This window comes from Thamnophis elegans, chromosome 3, assembly GCF_009769535.1.
Source record: "Thamnophis elegans isolate rThaEle1 chromosome 3, rThaEle1.pri, whole genome shotgun sequence".
Lineage (NCBI taxonomy): Eukaryota > Metazoa > Chordata > Lepidosauria > Squamata > Colubridae > Thamnophis > Thamnophis elegans.
Genome location: NC_045543.1, coordinates 119,972,916 through 119,987,747, shown reverse-complemented (window position 1 = coordinate 119,987,747; position 14,832 = coordinate 119,972,916). Strand labels below are relative to the sequence as shown.

The 14,832-nt window shown below is 32.7% G+C and overlaps 1 protein-coding gene across 3 annotated transcripts in view; it reads right to left on the bottom strand.

Moving 5' to 3' along the window:
* The window catches only part of ERCC8 (ERCC excision repair 8, CSA ubiquitin ligase complex subunit), a 30,380-nt gene that overhangs the window by 13,015 nt on the left and 2,533 nt on the right, over positions 1-14,832 (bottom strand). For 2 of the 3 annotated variants that reach the window (XM_032213960.1, XM_032213961.1), the window contains exons 2-9: positions 14,698-14,793; positions 12,884-12,985; positions 11,480-11,603; positions 7,900-7,981; positions 6,913-6,981; positions 5,776-5,842; positions 2,110-2,213; positions 517-641 (exon numbers count right to left, since the gene is read on the bottom strand). In XM_032213960.1, coding sequence (XP_032069851.1) covers positions 517-641; positions 2,110-2,213; positions 5,776-5,842; positions 6,913-6,981; positions 7,900-7,981; positions 11,480-11,603; positions 12,884-12,985; positions 14,698-14,793 — 769 coding nt within the window. Of the gene's footprint in view, positions 1-516; positions 642-2,109; positions 2,214-5,775; positions 5,843-6,912; positions 6,982-7,899; positions 7,982-10,702; positions 10,732-11,479; positions 11,604-12,883; positions 12,986-14,697; positions 14,794-14,832 lie in introns of those variants that run through there. The other variant, XM_032213962.1, reaches the window with a different exon arrangement.

Genomic DNA, 14,832 nt, shown 5'->3' with positions numbered 1-14,832 from the left:
ATTTCCCTAGTGTTCTCTTCCTCAAATTCACATAATTACACTTTTTCTATTCTCAATGTAAGCTTCCAATTCTCTAGCATTAAAAGATACATTTATATCCATTATGTAAGAAATATCCATCTTCTCACACTCTCTCACAATTTATGAACTGAGATATTCTGAAAGAAAGGAAGAAAGCAGCAAAAATATTACCTTGATAATAGAACTTCCATAAACAGGATTTCTAAACAAACTGTGCACACATTAGATGTCAGTGGCATATAATTTTAATCCAAAACCTGAGCTGCCTTTTCTGTAGTCATAATCAATCAATAGTTCTAATTCTTATTTTTCCAAGTTTTTATTTATTTATATCTCATCTTTATAATTTTTACAAATAATTCAAGGCAATGAACATAACCAACACATCTTAATTTTCCTGTTTATCCTCCTGTCTTGATGGAGACAAATCACCCAGATTGTTTTAAAAGACTGGAGATGTAAACAATTCCACATTTCTAACCACATACGTCTTACCAGTGTGTTCTCTCCAGTTGAACTATTCCAGAGTCTCATACGATCATCTGTACCAATTGTTAAAAGGTAAAGCCCATCGCTGGTAAAACATAAGCCATTGACTCTTCCATTATGGGCAGTATTTACTATAAGGAAAAGATGCACAATTTGAAATTCTCTACCGCAATATATATAGCTTGGTATTGCAAACATTATTATTATCTCATAAAAATATTGTGCTTTGAAATTTTAAAAAATATATAAAAATATTCTGTTGCATTATTATGGAAATGGTAAGTACTGTATTTAAGGATGTACTGGTAGCATTATTAGAATAATATCTACATCAAGATACCAATGTCATTTTATTTTTCTTTTTGAAAGAAAAAGGGAGAAGGATCAAGTAAAAAAAAAGTAATACTAGATGAAATATATGATTGAGCAATTTATTTCATTTCATTTGTTTTATTATGGAATGTGGCTGTCCAAATTTTTACTGTGAAGATATCATCTTATTTTTCTTCTTCTAATATCACTTTTAATGGCTATTCTTTAGGCAGATCTGTACCTAAAAGAAGTTCACCTTGTGTGCACTTGGAGTAAAAATGGAGTAATGGCTGGTGTTAGGTGCCAGCAACCAGATCCACAGTTGTAAGCTTCAAGCCAACTACTTTATTATATCCTGCCTATTATACAGGAGTTTCTTCAGACTACCAGCCTTCTCCTGGAAACAGACTGATAATGTTCTATGGAGCTTAAGGGAGGGTCATTTCTAGATCTCTTGTGACATTGGTCATTGATATTTCCATCAATCTCCTCACTTGCGTAGTTGCAACGTGTGGAGTCATGGAATGCCGGGGCTGGGAGGCATTTTGGAGATCATTTGGTTTAGCTCCCTGCCCAATGCAATGCTTCTGTACAGCAAATTTAATGACAGCTTATTGTTCCTTTGCTCATTAACAGCACCATTATGCTTGAATATTTTTTCTGCAGTAAGGTGATGTTATACCACCTTAATTTCACAGAGTCATTTATATATTCTTCTGGCATATTTACTAGCATGCCACACCATAGAAGGGGGGATGGGGTGTCAAGCAGAAAGACATTTCCATACTACTCCCCAATTAAAATTAATGAGTTAAGAGTCAGGAAAGCGACTTGCATCCTAGGAAAGATATGAAGGTCATCAGGATTCCTATAATCCTGGATTATTTTTATAGTTAACAAATAGATACCTGGTCTTAAACCAGTTAGTTAATCCCTTTAAAATTCTAAAGTTTCAGTGTGGGAGATTTCAACAGAGCATCCATTTCAACACATTGAAATCATATTTAATTATTGTCTGAATCATTCTAAATTACTACGAATAATAATTACAGATTTAAAACAACTCTTGGTCAAGAGTTGTAGTCTCTTGGGGGACTATATAATATATTGGTGTCATATGCTAACCATGGATAAGACAAAAGCTAATGTTTTTTAAAAAAGGTCATGAAACCTTTCATATAGCATTTAGTACTGACACTGTAATCTATCCTGGGCTATATAATAGCATGGTTTAATATGAATTTATATCAGAATAAAATTATAATATTGATGTATGAAATATATTACTTGCTTCAGAAGCTGCTTTTGACTTCTCCCCATTATGCTGATCAAGAGTGAGTAGACAGGCAGAGGCTCTCCTTACATCCCACAATTTCACTCTACTGTCAGCACTAAAAGAAAAACAAAACTCTGAGGTGATGTATGAGCAATACAAATGAACTTTCAATAGTTTCATAATTATTATTTTATTTTTAATTATTTTTCTCTCAACTTAAACATATTTACATGTTCTTTTATAAATGCAGAAAATGACCTCTGACAGTTTCTTTTGGAACCACGTTCTAATTATCCCCAAAATATTCTGAAAACAAACTCTAAAACTTTCTCCTCAAAACCACTGCTGACTCAGATAATCTTTAACACGCTTTAACACGCTGCTGTCACGACCATATTTCAATAATTTGGCAACCAACTTCCATTATAACCAATCCCAGTCACATGACTGCAAATGTGATTTTTGTTTGCTAGTTTCTAGTGCTTTTTGTTGGGAAAATAGATTTTCTTAATGACCACCAATTATTCAGTCTTACAACCACGATTTGCTTAACAACCACTATAAAATGGTTGAAGAATTGTGTCTGATTATGTGGGTGCCTTTGCTTATGACCACAATGATATACAACTGAAATTCCAATCCCAATCATAAAATTTTTTGTGTATTTTAAACTCTTAGGAAAGTTAGCAAAAAATAGTTATTGTGAAAGATGAGACTTGTCTTCTTAAAGGTTTTTCAAAAATCTTAGTACCTACCAAAACCATCAAATTAGGTATGAGGAAAGTTCTGGTTTACTTTAGGACTTTTAACATATTCCTAAGTGTGCTTTTTTAAAATAGTAATTTTATTAAAAACTATAACTACAATGATAAAGAATATAAACTATAAAAAGTATAAAAAGTAAAAGTAGAAGATAAAGAAAAAGACTATAGAAACTATTGAAAAGAAAAATAATAAAAGAAATATATAAATAAATGACTTTCCCTTCATCACAAATATACCGTAGATAATTTCAGAAACTTATGTCTTAAAATAGAAATGATCTTTGCTTATATTTCATCTCTCACCTACAAATGAATCCTTAAACCTTGTTGTTTAGTCCTAGGCAGCAAAGTCCATTAAGGCTTATCAGAGATAACGCATCTACTTTAACCTTGATCAAATAAATCAACTTTGCATTCCTTCCTTCATCTTTAACTTTAGTTTCTTCGAATAATGTCCTAAAATACATTTCTCTTTGGGTTTTTTTTGTCCCTTACAGCATTTTTCAAAGCTTTAACCAGCCTCTTTTATGAATCCAATATAAGATTATCTAGTTTGTTATTTATTTTAAAGTTATTATTAAGGCATAAGTCAGTTTCTTTTGTTATGTTCAATGAACCATCTTTTTCTATATTATTCTTAGAGCTTTTTATTAATTCCATTTTCAAATCTGTCTCAATTTTGTCTTGTTCCACTTACATAATATCTTTTAAAGAAAGTCAATCTATAGAAGCAGACACTCTTAAAATTAACTTCTGGGTCCATTATTCAAAAATATCCTTCAATATTTCCAATGTTAGGATATTTTGCTACATTCTACATTAAGTCAAATTTCAGTGTTATTTGCCTTTAACTATGATTAGATACTTTTAATTCCTCCTAGTGTCCAACCTTTAAAATCCTCTCTGTTCTGTATTTTTTAAAGAACTCAAAATAAAAGTATTTTCCCATAGAATTCCCATAATTAATACTAAAACTCTTTTGTTTGTAGCTATTTATTTGCTAGAAAAGTCACTGGTGCTCTAAACCTTGAGGATCCAAAAATTCCTAACAGTTGAAAAACAGTTAACAAGCAATTTCCAAAAGTGATTAGAAAAGAACGTGGGGACTTCCTGTGAATGCCATGTGTAGCTGAAGGACATTTGCAAGAATTGTGGCTAGATGCTGGAGCCAGACTGTTAAAATCACTCTGGAGGGAGGAGAGATCGTTGAGATTATCCACTTGACTCCGGACAGCCAGTCTTCATGAGTAGATCATAAAAGCTGCTGTTTTGCAGTCAGCTTATGAGATGATTGGCTAGGAGCTGTGATTCCATCAAGCTCACACTCATAAAACCACATTTGATGGATATGAATCTTGATCAATTTCTTAATCATTTTTTGGATATATTTTTTTAGAGTACTGGAGAGAGAACCTATTTGGCAAAGTTTTGTATTCATTACGTGAGTCCTCATTTCTTTAGAGAAATATGATGTAAATTTGATTTTAAAGCCTTTGAATCAGTGGTGTGATTCACATTTTGTTACTACCAGTTCTGTGGGCGTGGCTTGGTGGGTGTGGTGTGGCTTGATGGGCCTGGCAGGGGAAGGATACTGTAGAATCTCCATTCCCTCCCCACTTCAGGGGAAGATTACTGCAAAATCCCCATTCCCTCCTGATCAGCTGCGACTCGGGAGGCAGAGAATAGATGAGGGCGGGGCCAGTCAGAAGTGGTATTTACCAGTTCTCTGAACTACTCAAAATTTCTGCTACTGGTTCTCCAGAAATGGTCAGAACCTGCTTTGAATATACATTTCGGATTATGCAGCAAAAGGGTGCTTAGAATATGAATTTTGGATAGTTAACAGATTAAGGGTCCAGATAGATTTGGAATCGGATTTCATTAGAATAAATTTTATCATGGAAAAATGGTCATTATTTACAATTTTTATAAGGGGACCTTGAAGATTAGGCACTAGAGGGAACTAAAGAGTAAAAAAGAAGAAGAATGGAGCAGATATTTCTCTACCAAACCTTTTGATAAGATAAATAAATGTCTTGATAAGATGGATGCAGCATGCTGTAATGAAGCTGTAGAACAAGTACAATGAATAATTTTGAAATTATCTAGAAAGGGAATTTAGATATAATAAGAATATGAAGAAAGATACAGACATATTAAACTAGGAAATATATAACTTTTTATTATGCAAAATAACAGTGTTAAAAGTTTTGAAAGAACTATGACTCGAAAAACATGAACAGAAAATGAGATTTATTGAAGGGATTAAAAAAATGAATTTTTTTTAAATGCTCAGGAACTGTACAGGGTACAAAATGTGATGAATTTTGGAAAGCAGCAACTTATTTCTTTTATTTCTTTTCCTAGAAGTACTCTAATGGGACACTTATTATCAAATTAAGTAAATGAATAAAAATACCATTGATCATAAATTTGTCATTATTTAATGAATATTGCTGATGTAGGTATCAAAAAAGTTAAGTTTAAAAAGAACAGAGACTATTAAAATATTCATTCAGTAATAATATAGTAAATCTTAAAACTTAACCCTAATTTTACATTTCAATACCAAGACTTATATTCATGGTTTAAAAGTATTTCTCTGCTTTTAAATTTAATTTTTTTTAAAAAAAGTCAATTAAGGAAATGCTGCCAACCTGGGCATCTAAGGTCAGAGGTAGGGGATATGGTGGCATGAAGTGATAATTACCTAAGTGCCATGGCTCAGGTAATTTAAGGGAGTATGTAATCAGGGCAGTTGCACGATTATGTCATTGTGTAATTTGTGCAAGATGTAATTTTTACGTCATTGCACTTTGTATGGATGCCATTGTAAAAGAAATTTGGAATAGTTTTTTTAGAACACTGACTGAGTTTAATATACATTGCTTTATTTTATTGGGTTTTTTTTACCTTCCAGTTGCTAAAATAAATTCATAACGTGGTGACCAAGATACTGCTAGAATTTCTTGAGTGTGACCTAAAAATACAAAAGCATAAATATTTTTGGTTTAAGACTGGTTTGTTTTCTATTATTCTCTTATATTAATTATATTGCAAATTTTTGTACAGACTTCAATACTACTGTATATTTTAAAAAATAATAATAACCTAAATTTGCATTTTTGTAACAAAATGAAAACTTTGTAAATTGCAAGGCTCATGCAAATAATAGAAATAACTTCAATTTTAAATTAACATGCATAAACGAATTATATAAACACTAATTCTTATAGAGATCCAGCATCAAGTGTCACTCAGTTTATAAGAATAACTAGTTTTCTGAAGGCACTATTGAGGACAACAGAAGATGCAGAGTGAAACATCATGTTACTTTATGTATCAACATAAATTCAGATGTAATTCTGGTAATGGAGGAAAAGTAGAATTTGTGATAATACGTATAAGTACAGCAGAATTAAAGGGTATTGTTATTAGAAATTAGAAGGAACTATGCCATTACAGGATGAGGACACAACAATTTTCAATGTTATAAGATTTACATCCAAAATGGAATTCTTTACTTACATCCTGAAACAATATAGGTAAATTATATAGCTCAGGATTCTAAATTTATTTCATAATGTATTAAGTCTGAATTCTTACCAACTATTAAGCTGTCACTTTTCATATCACAGATTCTGAGCTGATACCAGAAGATAGATGTTTTCATGGCTTAACTGAATTCGTTTACAATTTAAAAATATAATTTAAATTAACCAAGTGTAATCTAAAGTACTTGGACAAATATTACCAAGGCAGTTTTTCAACTTGTTTAGAAAACTACATCTCAACGATATAAAACTCAAGGAGTCCACCTTAAGTAGACATAAGCATTTTTTATAATTATCAATAATATATCTTCAGGCCAAGATCATCAGAAAAATGTTAAGAAAGAAAGCTCTTCTCACTGTGTTTCTTTGACAACTGGCACTAAACACATCTGTCCTATTACTTACAAAGAAAATATTGTTCAGTGCAGTTCTTTACACAGTGTGGTATACTCAAAGTAGTTATTGTCTAACATTTATGTTTCAGAGTAAGAAATACCCTGCAAAATGTGAGAACAAGATCCAGACTTGAAGTCACAAAGCTGTATTTTGGAGCTTTTGGTACCAACTGTAAGAGAAAAAGACAAAAACACATTACAGAAAACAAACACAATCTCTGCATGTTGATATTAAAAAAATCTACAAAATGCTGCTATAAAATGTACAAAATAGATAGCAGTTTTAATATCTTTAAACTTCACATAGGTTCCTTAGAAAATTACTTTTTGGATAATTATATTTTGCATTTGCACACAGCATCTTTTTCATAAAAAAGAACAACAAAGATATTATACCTTTTCTTTTATAAAAAAAGTGGTATGTGTATTATAATAAAGGAAACATTTAAACAGCATGTGTAGAGCACATCTTTATATACATCACCCGATACAGAGTTTCAATTGGATAGCCCTTAATGCTGACATAATACATTTCTTGTTCATGAGATGCTCTTGTTTTCTAACTCAAAATTTAGTGACAATGCCTGGTAAACTATATGTTACATTTAAATAGTGGTGGATGTTCATTGAAACATAATTCAGATCACCCCATTTTGACTAAGTAAGTAATGTGAACTATGAATATCCTTAAAAATAGGTGGGGGGAAGAGAAATGATAGATGAGTCAGATATGTGACCCCATTATGTAACAAATATGATTGATTTTTTTATTTTAAGATTATTATTTGCTGGCCAAGAAATATTTTAATAGTACAATTTGTGCATGTTTATTTAAAAAAAGCCCCAATGTGTTCACAAAAATATGGTAAATATCTCGAAAACACATTACACAATCAGTGTAAAAGTTTGTAGAGACCAATAATTATAAACAGAAACCAACAACAGCCCCACTGAAATTATGATACACATTTGTAACTCTAAATTATGTTATGTTGCAATCTTGAATATAGAAAAGAATTATTTTAAAAAATGAAAGACAGTTAAAATATGATTATTATATTCAAAATATAGTTACAATTAATGCAAACCTGCAATTAAGCAATGTCTTGTAGCAACAGGAGACATATGATGGCTATAAACTGTCCCATCAAAATGAAATTCATCAGCAGGCTGTTAATTGAAAAACAATACATTATTAAATACTTGGACCAACTCAAATCTTAACCAGAAGCAATAGACGACAGTTATTATTTATAATACATTAGCAAATTTAAAATAGTGTCACATTTTATTCCTGCATATATTATCAACATAATACAAAGATACATGTACTTATACAAGATTAAACAGCTTCTACTTCAACATTTTTAATACTGTTTTCAACTATAAAAGAGAAAAAAAAACCTCATACCATTCTACATTTATATTATGTTCATCTACCCCCTATATCTTACAGTTATTTTTCTTATTTTTATATTTTTATACATTTCCACAAATTTTTACATTTTATAATTTTATACATTTATATTATTCACCAATAAATTATTTAAATTTCAGTACTATTAATATCTGCAAAATTGAACTTTAAATTTTAAACACCTATTATTATTTTACATAAGGCATTAACATTTATTCCTTATTCATAGAAACTTGTGCTTAAAATAACATTGTAGTAAAATAATTTACTACTTTCTATTATCATTTTAATGCAACCTTTGAACTTGGTGCCCTTTAACTATAGATATCTGGCTTTAAAGTTGATATGCTCAAATGAAAATCCAAGTGATTTCTTGCTTTGTGAGAAAGTATGGCTGCACTGAGACGTGATTCAACACTGAAAATGCAGTAACATTTTCTCCACAATTTTGAAGAGGTAGAGGACATCTTCATGGTCTCTGAAGTTAAAAATATCTACCTTGATTAAATGTCTCTAAAATGTGCTGCTTCTCTTATTTGGCTTGTAGATTCCAACTACTAATATCTACTTGGCAAGATTATGTCAAACTACAAACAATGATCATGTTTAGATAACATACTAAACATGTGGGCCAAACCAGACAGTTATTGATGTTCAAATGATAAGACTCAATAATTCCTCTGTAAAACTTTTTATGAATTGACTAAAAAAGAACATGTTATAAACAGGTTATACCTGTTTAATGTTTCTAATGTTAGGTGTCCATTTCAAGTCCTTGAAGATAACAGAACCTAGAAACTTCGAGTATCTACTGTTGATACTGTGTTGCCTAATATTGTAGGAGGTGGTAGAATAGGACAGCTTCTTCTAAAATCTACTATCATCTCTAGTTTTAACAGTATTCAGCTCCAGATTGTTCTGGTTGCACCACAAAGTCAGTTGATCTACCTCTTGTCTATGTGCAGACTTATCATCATCATCTCAAATGAGACAAATGACGGTTTTATCATCTGCAAACTTCAGTACTTTAACAGAGGGATCCTTCAAGATGCAGTCATTTGGTATATAGAGAGAAGAGTAATGGAGGAAACACACAGATCTGGGGGCACCTGTGCTAATCGAATGGGTGTTCTATATGATTTCCCTAGTTTCGCCTACTGCATCCAATTCGTTACAAAGATTATAATCCATCTACAAGTGTGGTCAGGACCATCAAGCACAACTAGCTGAGTCAGTTTATAGAACAGGATTTCAGGATAATGTTGAATACTGAGCTGAAGTACAAAAAGAAGCCTTACATAGTTCTTTGGTGATTCAAGTTGTTGTAATATGTAATGGAGTGTCATATTGATAGCATCATCTGCTTGATCTATTTGCATGGTAGGCAAATTGCAAGGGGTTTAGCAGCAGATCTGTGATGGCTTTCAGATGGGCCAACATTATCCTTTCAAAGGTTTTCATAACTATGGATGCCAAAGCCACCAGTCTGTAGTCATTCAACTACTTGATGGAGGGTTTCTTGGGCACCAGAATGATAGTAGAGTGTTAGGGATAGCCAATGAGGCTGATTTGATGCCAAACAGGTTATTGATAATATTATTTTTTTAAAGTACCGTGTTTTTTGCTCCATAAGATGCACTCCCCCTCCGCAAGGTGATGCTGGTCCTTTGGCTAAATAGCAGCTGGGCCGTGGTGGCAGGGTCCTTTTATTGTGCTGAACCCCACCTCTTCTGTCTCTTTTTTGCACTACAGGAGTCAATAGGCAGAGCTGGCACATTAGAGGACACCTATCTGTGGTCCTCTCAGGCTCTGTCTGATATTTTTTCCTTGTTTTCCTTCTCTAAACATATATGTGTCATATGGTGAGGTGTATCTTATAGTGGAAAAAATATGGTAATTTATTTTAAATTACTTTTAAAAAATAATATTTTTTTAAAAAGCAGGAAATATTTTAGCTGACTATTATAAAGTTGACTGGGATATCAGTTCAGATGTCAGCTCCATAGCAAACTGGTCTGCATATATAATTTGTGTTGTATTTGTGTATATTTAAAGTCACAACCCCTGGTATGCCCAAATATGGGAGGAAGTTCACTGCTTCCATTCTCTGTCCATCGGCTCGTCATAAGAGACCATCCAGACAGATGGACAGATGTGTGTGTGTGTGTGTGTAAATGTGTGTATGTGTATGTATATATGTGTGTGTGTATATGAATAAATGTATATGTATATGTATATATGTATATATGTATGTATGTATGTATATATATATATATATATATATATATATATATATATATATATATATCTGTGCATATATATATATATATGTATATGTATATGTATGTATATATATGTATGTAATATATATAAATGGCTGTGTGTGTGTGTGTGTGTGTGTATGTTCCAGCATAATTCTGGAATGCCTCGAACAATTTCAACCAAACTTGGTACACATAAAACATGTAACTTACTCTCTGAAAACAAATATTGTGGGGGGTAAGACACCCCTAACACCCGTGTGTGTTCTGTTACGATACAGCCTGTTGTGCCTTCAAATGGCTTCTACTGTATTGTCCTATATGGCTTCTATTGTACAGCGCAGTGAAGTTGCCATGGTAACGGCTTCACAGTACTCCACAAGGGGGCTCCCTCTGGTAAGGGGGAAAATCCAACATTAGAAATTACATTTTGTCTGGACATTTCCCCCCTTTAAATAAATGCCTGGACAATGCTGGTTTATCAGTCATATACAAAAGAACATAGAGTAAATTATCCAGTTACACCAAATGTGGCATGTTGTGTTGTGTGGACATTTTCTCTGTCTAAGCTCATTCAACGTAACAAGCCAAAATGTAGCTTGTGGTTTTAACTTGGCATGCTTGTTATCTTAGCTATTATGGTTTATAAACTACAATTTAATGTGAGGAACCCTGCTTTAATATAGAATGGTTATATAATCTATGGTTTACTGCAATGTATAAGCCTGTGTCTGACATTTACAAGTAATATAACTTACTGATTTAAAAGCTACTTTTCCATGATCAACTTTCCATACCAAGAACAGACTCTTTGCTGGTCTGTGATCCTACATCAACTCTTGAGACCAATAATACATTAGGGTTGATTGTATTGTGTGCTCATTTAAGTTGCTTTACAAAAATTAGCCAATCCTTTATAAAAACAAGGATGTGTTAAAAATCCTACTGTTTCTCTTTCATATAAAGATCAAATTATTAAAGAAAACTTACCTGTAAAGTATTTGTATCCCATATTTTCAGTGTTTTATCAAATGAACTTGAGGTAAACATGCCAGTATCATGAGGATACCACTGAACAGTCTCTACGCTGTATTTATGAACACCAGGATGGTTCCTATAATATTGTCATAGAAAAGTAAAATTAGGGATGATTTGCTGTAATAATGCTCAACAAATCTGAATATGTTAATTCTTTCAAAATCTAAGTAGCAAACCTCTTGCAGGAAGAGCTAAGATTAGTTTAAACAGGAAAGAAAGATTAAAATAGTTCAAATACTATAGGAACTGTAATTATACCTTGGTTTAATGTAACAGAGAACAACTTAAGCTGGCTCTGCCACCTACTGGGTAAGTGTTTCATCACACAGTTGTTTTAAAAAATACAAAAATATAAAAGCCTTCCAAAGAAGATACAAAGAAGGCCATCTCTCTTAACCAGCTGTTTTCAATCTGTTTCATTTCACAGCACACATTACAAAGGTGGGACTTCCAGGTCTTGAAACTGGAAATCCTATGGCATCACAAAAAGAATGGAGGCAGTCCACCTGGTGAAGTAGGTTTGTGGCTGAGGTGGCATACTACAAACCTATTGTGGCATACCAATGTGCTGCAGTACAATGGTTGATAACCAAACTTTGCTCTAAATCAAAGTGTATAAAATTAGGAGCCATTAGGGCAAACATGGAAACAGTGGACCAATGCAGAGGAGCCCAAAGTTTATTGCTCTGTAGTAGCTCTGAAGCAAAGTTATGTTAACCATTCAAAGTTACAATGGCCCTGAAAAAAGTGACTTGTGATCATTTTTCACACTGTTGCTAACCGTTGCATGATCAAAATTCAGATGCTTGGCAACGGACTCATATTTATGATGGTTGCAGTGACCTGGATCATGTGATCACCTTTTGAGACTGTCTGACAAGCAAAGTCAATGGGGTTCATGTAACAACCAATTACTAACTTACCTGCAGTGATTCCCTTAACAACTATGGCAAGAGAGTTTGTAAAATGGGGCAAAACACACCTCCATTTTATATAACTAATTTTCTTTGGAACTTTGAACTGAATGTAAAACCAATTTTAGAACTTAATGCCAACCACAAAGAATTTAAGTTTGTTTCTCTAAATGTTTAAGTAGGAGTGAAAAATAAAATAAAAACCTGTAACTTTGGTCTATTAAACAATCCCCAAAGATCAATCTGACGATCAATCTTGTTGAACTTGGTACAAGATCATAATATTAGAAATATATGCTAACTATGCTATAGCACAAACTGTGCTAACAATAGTTTCTTAAATAATATTTCATTTACTTTGTTGACAAAATATGAGTTAGCAATGAACTATAAACATATAATGTAGGTAACATATTCATAAAAAGTTTTTAAATATACATACCTTCCCACAGAACAAATCACTTTACAGGTATAACATGGCGTTCTGCTAAAGTTCTCAAGGTCATACAATACAATAGTACCATCAGAACCACCAGATAACATACTGTAAGAAAACAAGTTATGAATCAATTCAGATTTTGTAAACTTTATTCCCCCCACCAAACATGTAATTTTCTTTTAGAAATATTTGAAAATTTGTTTTAATTTAAAAATAGTAGAACATTTTAATTAATATAAAAATTAATATATATATATATATATATATATATATATATATATATATATATATATATATATATTCTTCTTTTAGAGTAGCATTTTATGTGCTGTGTCATCTCCCCTCCAAACAAAAAATATTTAAGACTGAAATATATGAATAATATTTTTATAATAAAGTGTTCTTGATATAGTTTAAAAGTTGTCCTAAAACAAATAATTTTTAAAATTTTTATTGGCATATCTGCAAATATTTTAAGGCACAACCCAATTCTTCATATTAATCATGTTCACATGACTTGCTAAGATAGTGAATCTGGTAAAGAAAGCATGAGTCTACTACCTCCCTGCCCACAACTGCTCCAGGTCCAATTCTATGCAGACCTTTATCCTAGTTTCAGGTTTACTTAAGCTTGATGTTCTGTCCAAATATGGAATAACAATTATTTCCATTAAGTTGACTGTCTGTCTCTCTGGTTTAAAATGGCTTGGTTATTGCTTGTTTTGTTTATCTGCCCACATTCCATTTTCACTAGCCAGACAAAAAACTAACCCACAGCTAATTTTGTATTGATCCCTCTAGGTGGCACATACTGTGTTTTCCCGAAAATAGGACATATCCCCAAAATAAGATCTAGCATGTTTTCTGCTCATGCACCCAATATAAGCCCTACCCCTAAAATAAGCCCTACTTAGCTGAGCCCTGCTCAGCTGGCTGCCCACCCATTCCATCTGGTTGCTCGTGGTGTTGCCGATATGAGGTGAGGTGAGGCAAGGGTGGGTGGAGCTGCCCCATGCACATGCTGGCTCAATTCAGGACCCTCACAAACAGGTCAGTTGCTAGAAGAAGTGGGCCAGTGGCCACGCAGAGTGTTGCTGGATGACGCTGTTGGAGTTGCTGCTGCGAGGCGAGGTAGGGATCAGATCATAGATAGGCTGGTTGCTGGGGGGCCAGGGTGCAGGGTTCGTGGGGTAGATCCAGCCCACTCTGATCTTGCAGCAGCACTCAAAAAATAAGACGTCCCCCCAAATAAGTCCTATTACTTATTTTGGACCCCAAAAGAAAATAAGACCAGGTCTTATTTTCAGGGAAACACAGTAGAAGACATAGGTCAATTATACAGTAAGTAATAAATAAGTTACCAACACAAGAATTCTTAGAAAATGCACCCAGAGCTGTTTGAGGGGAACATATGAGATTAATCAAAAGGACTTCTGAACAAAACAGTAGCAATAACACCTAGACTTATATACCATTTCATAGTTTTTTACAATCCTCTCTAAGTGGTTTTCAGAGTCAGCATATTGCCACCAACAATCTGGGTATGTACATATGGCACACACACACACACACAAACACACACACACACACACTCATTCTGGGGCAGGCATTTGAATATTGTTAATTATGGTTTCAAAATTATTCAGTTTGGCATTTTTTCATTATGCTGCAAGGAAATTTTCTGAAATTTCATGGAGTCATGAAATTTGAGAAAATGCTTCTATGAAAAAAAGTTACCATGAATTTAAAAATGGAAATACTTTCAAATCAGTTCAGTAAAATATATTTCATAATAAAGCATAATAAAATATACATACTATCGATTTTCAACAGGTTCAATATCCAAGGTATTAATTCCACTTCCGTGAATTCTTTCAACATCTTTGTTCTTATTTAATTCCAAGCTTAATACCCTTTAAAAAAGGAAGCCATTATAAACATAATTAAAATTA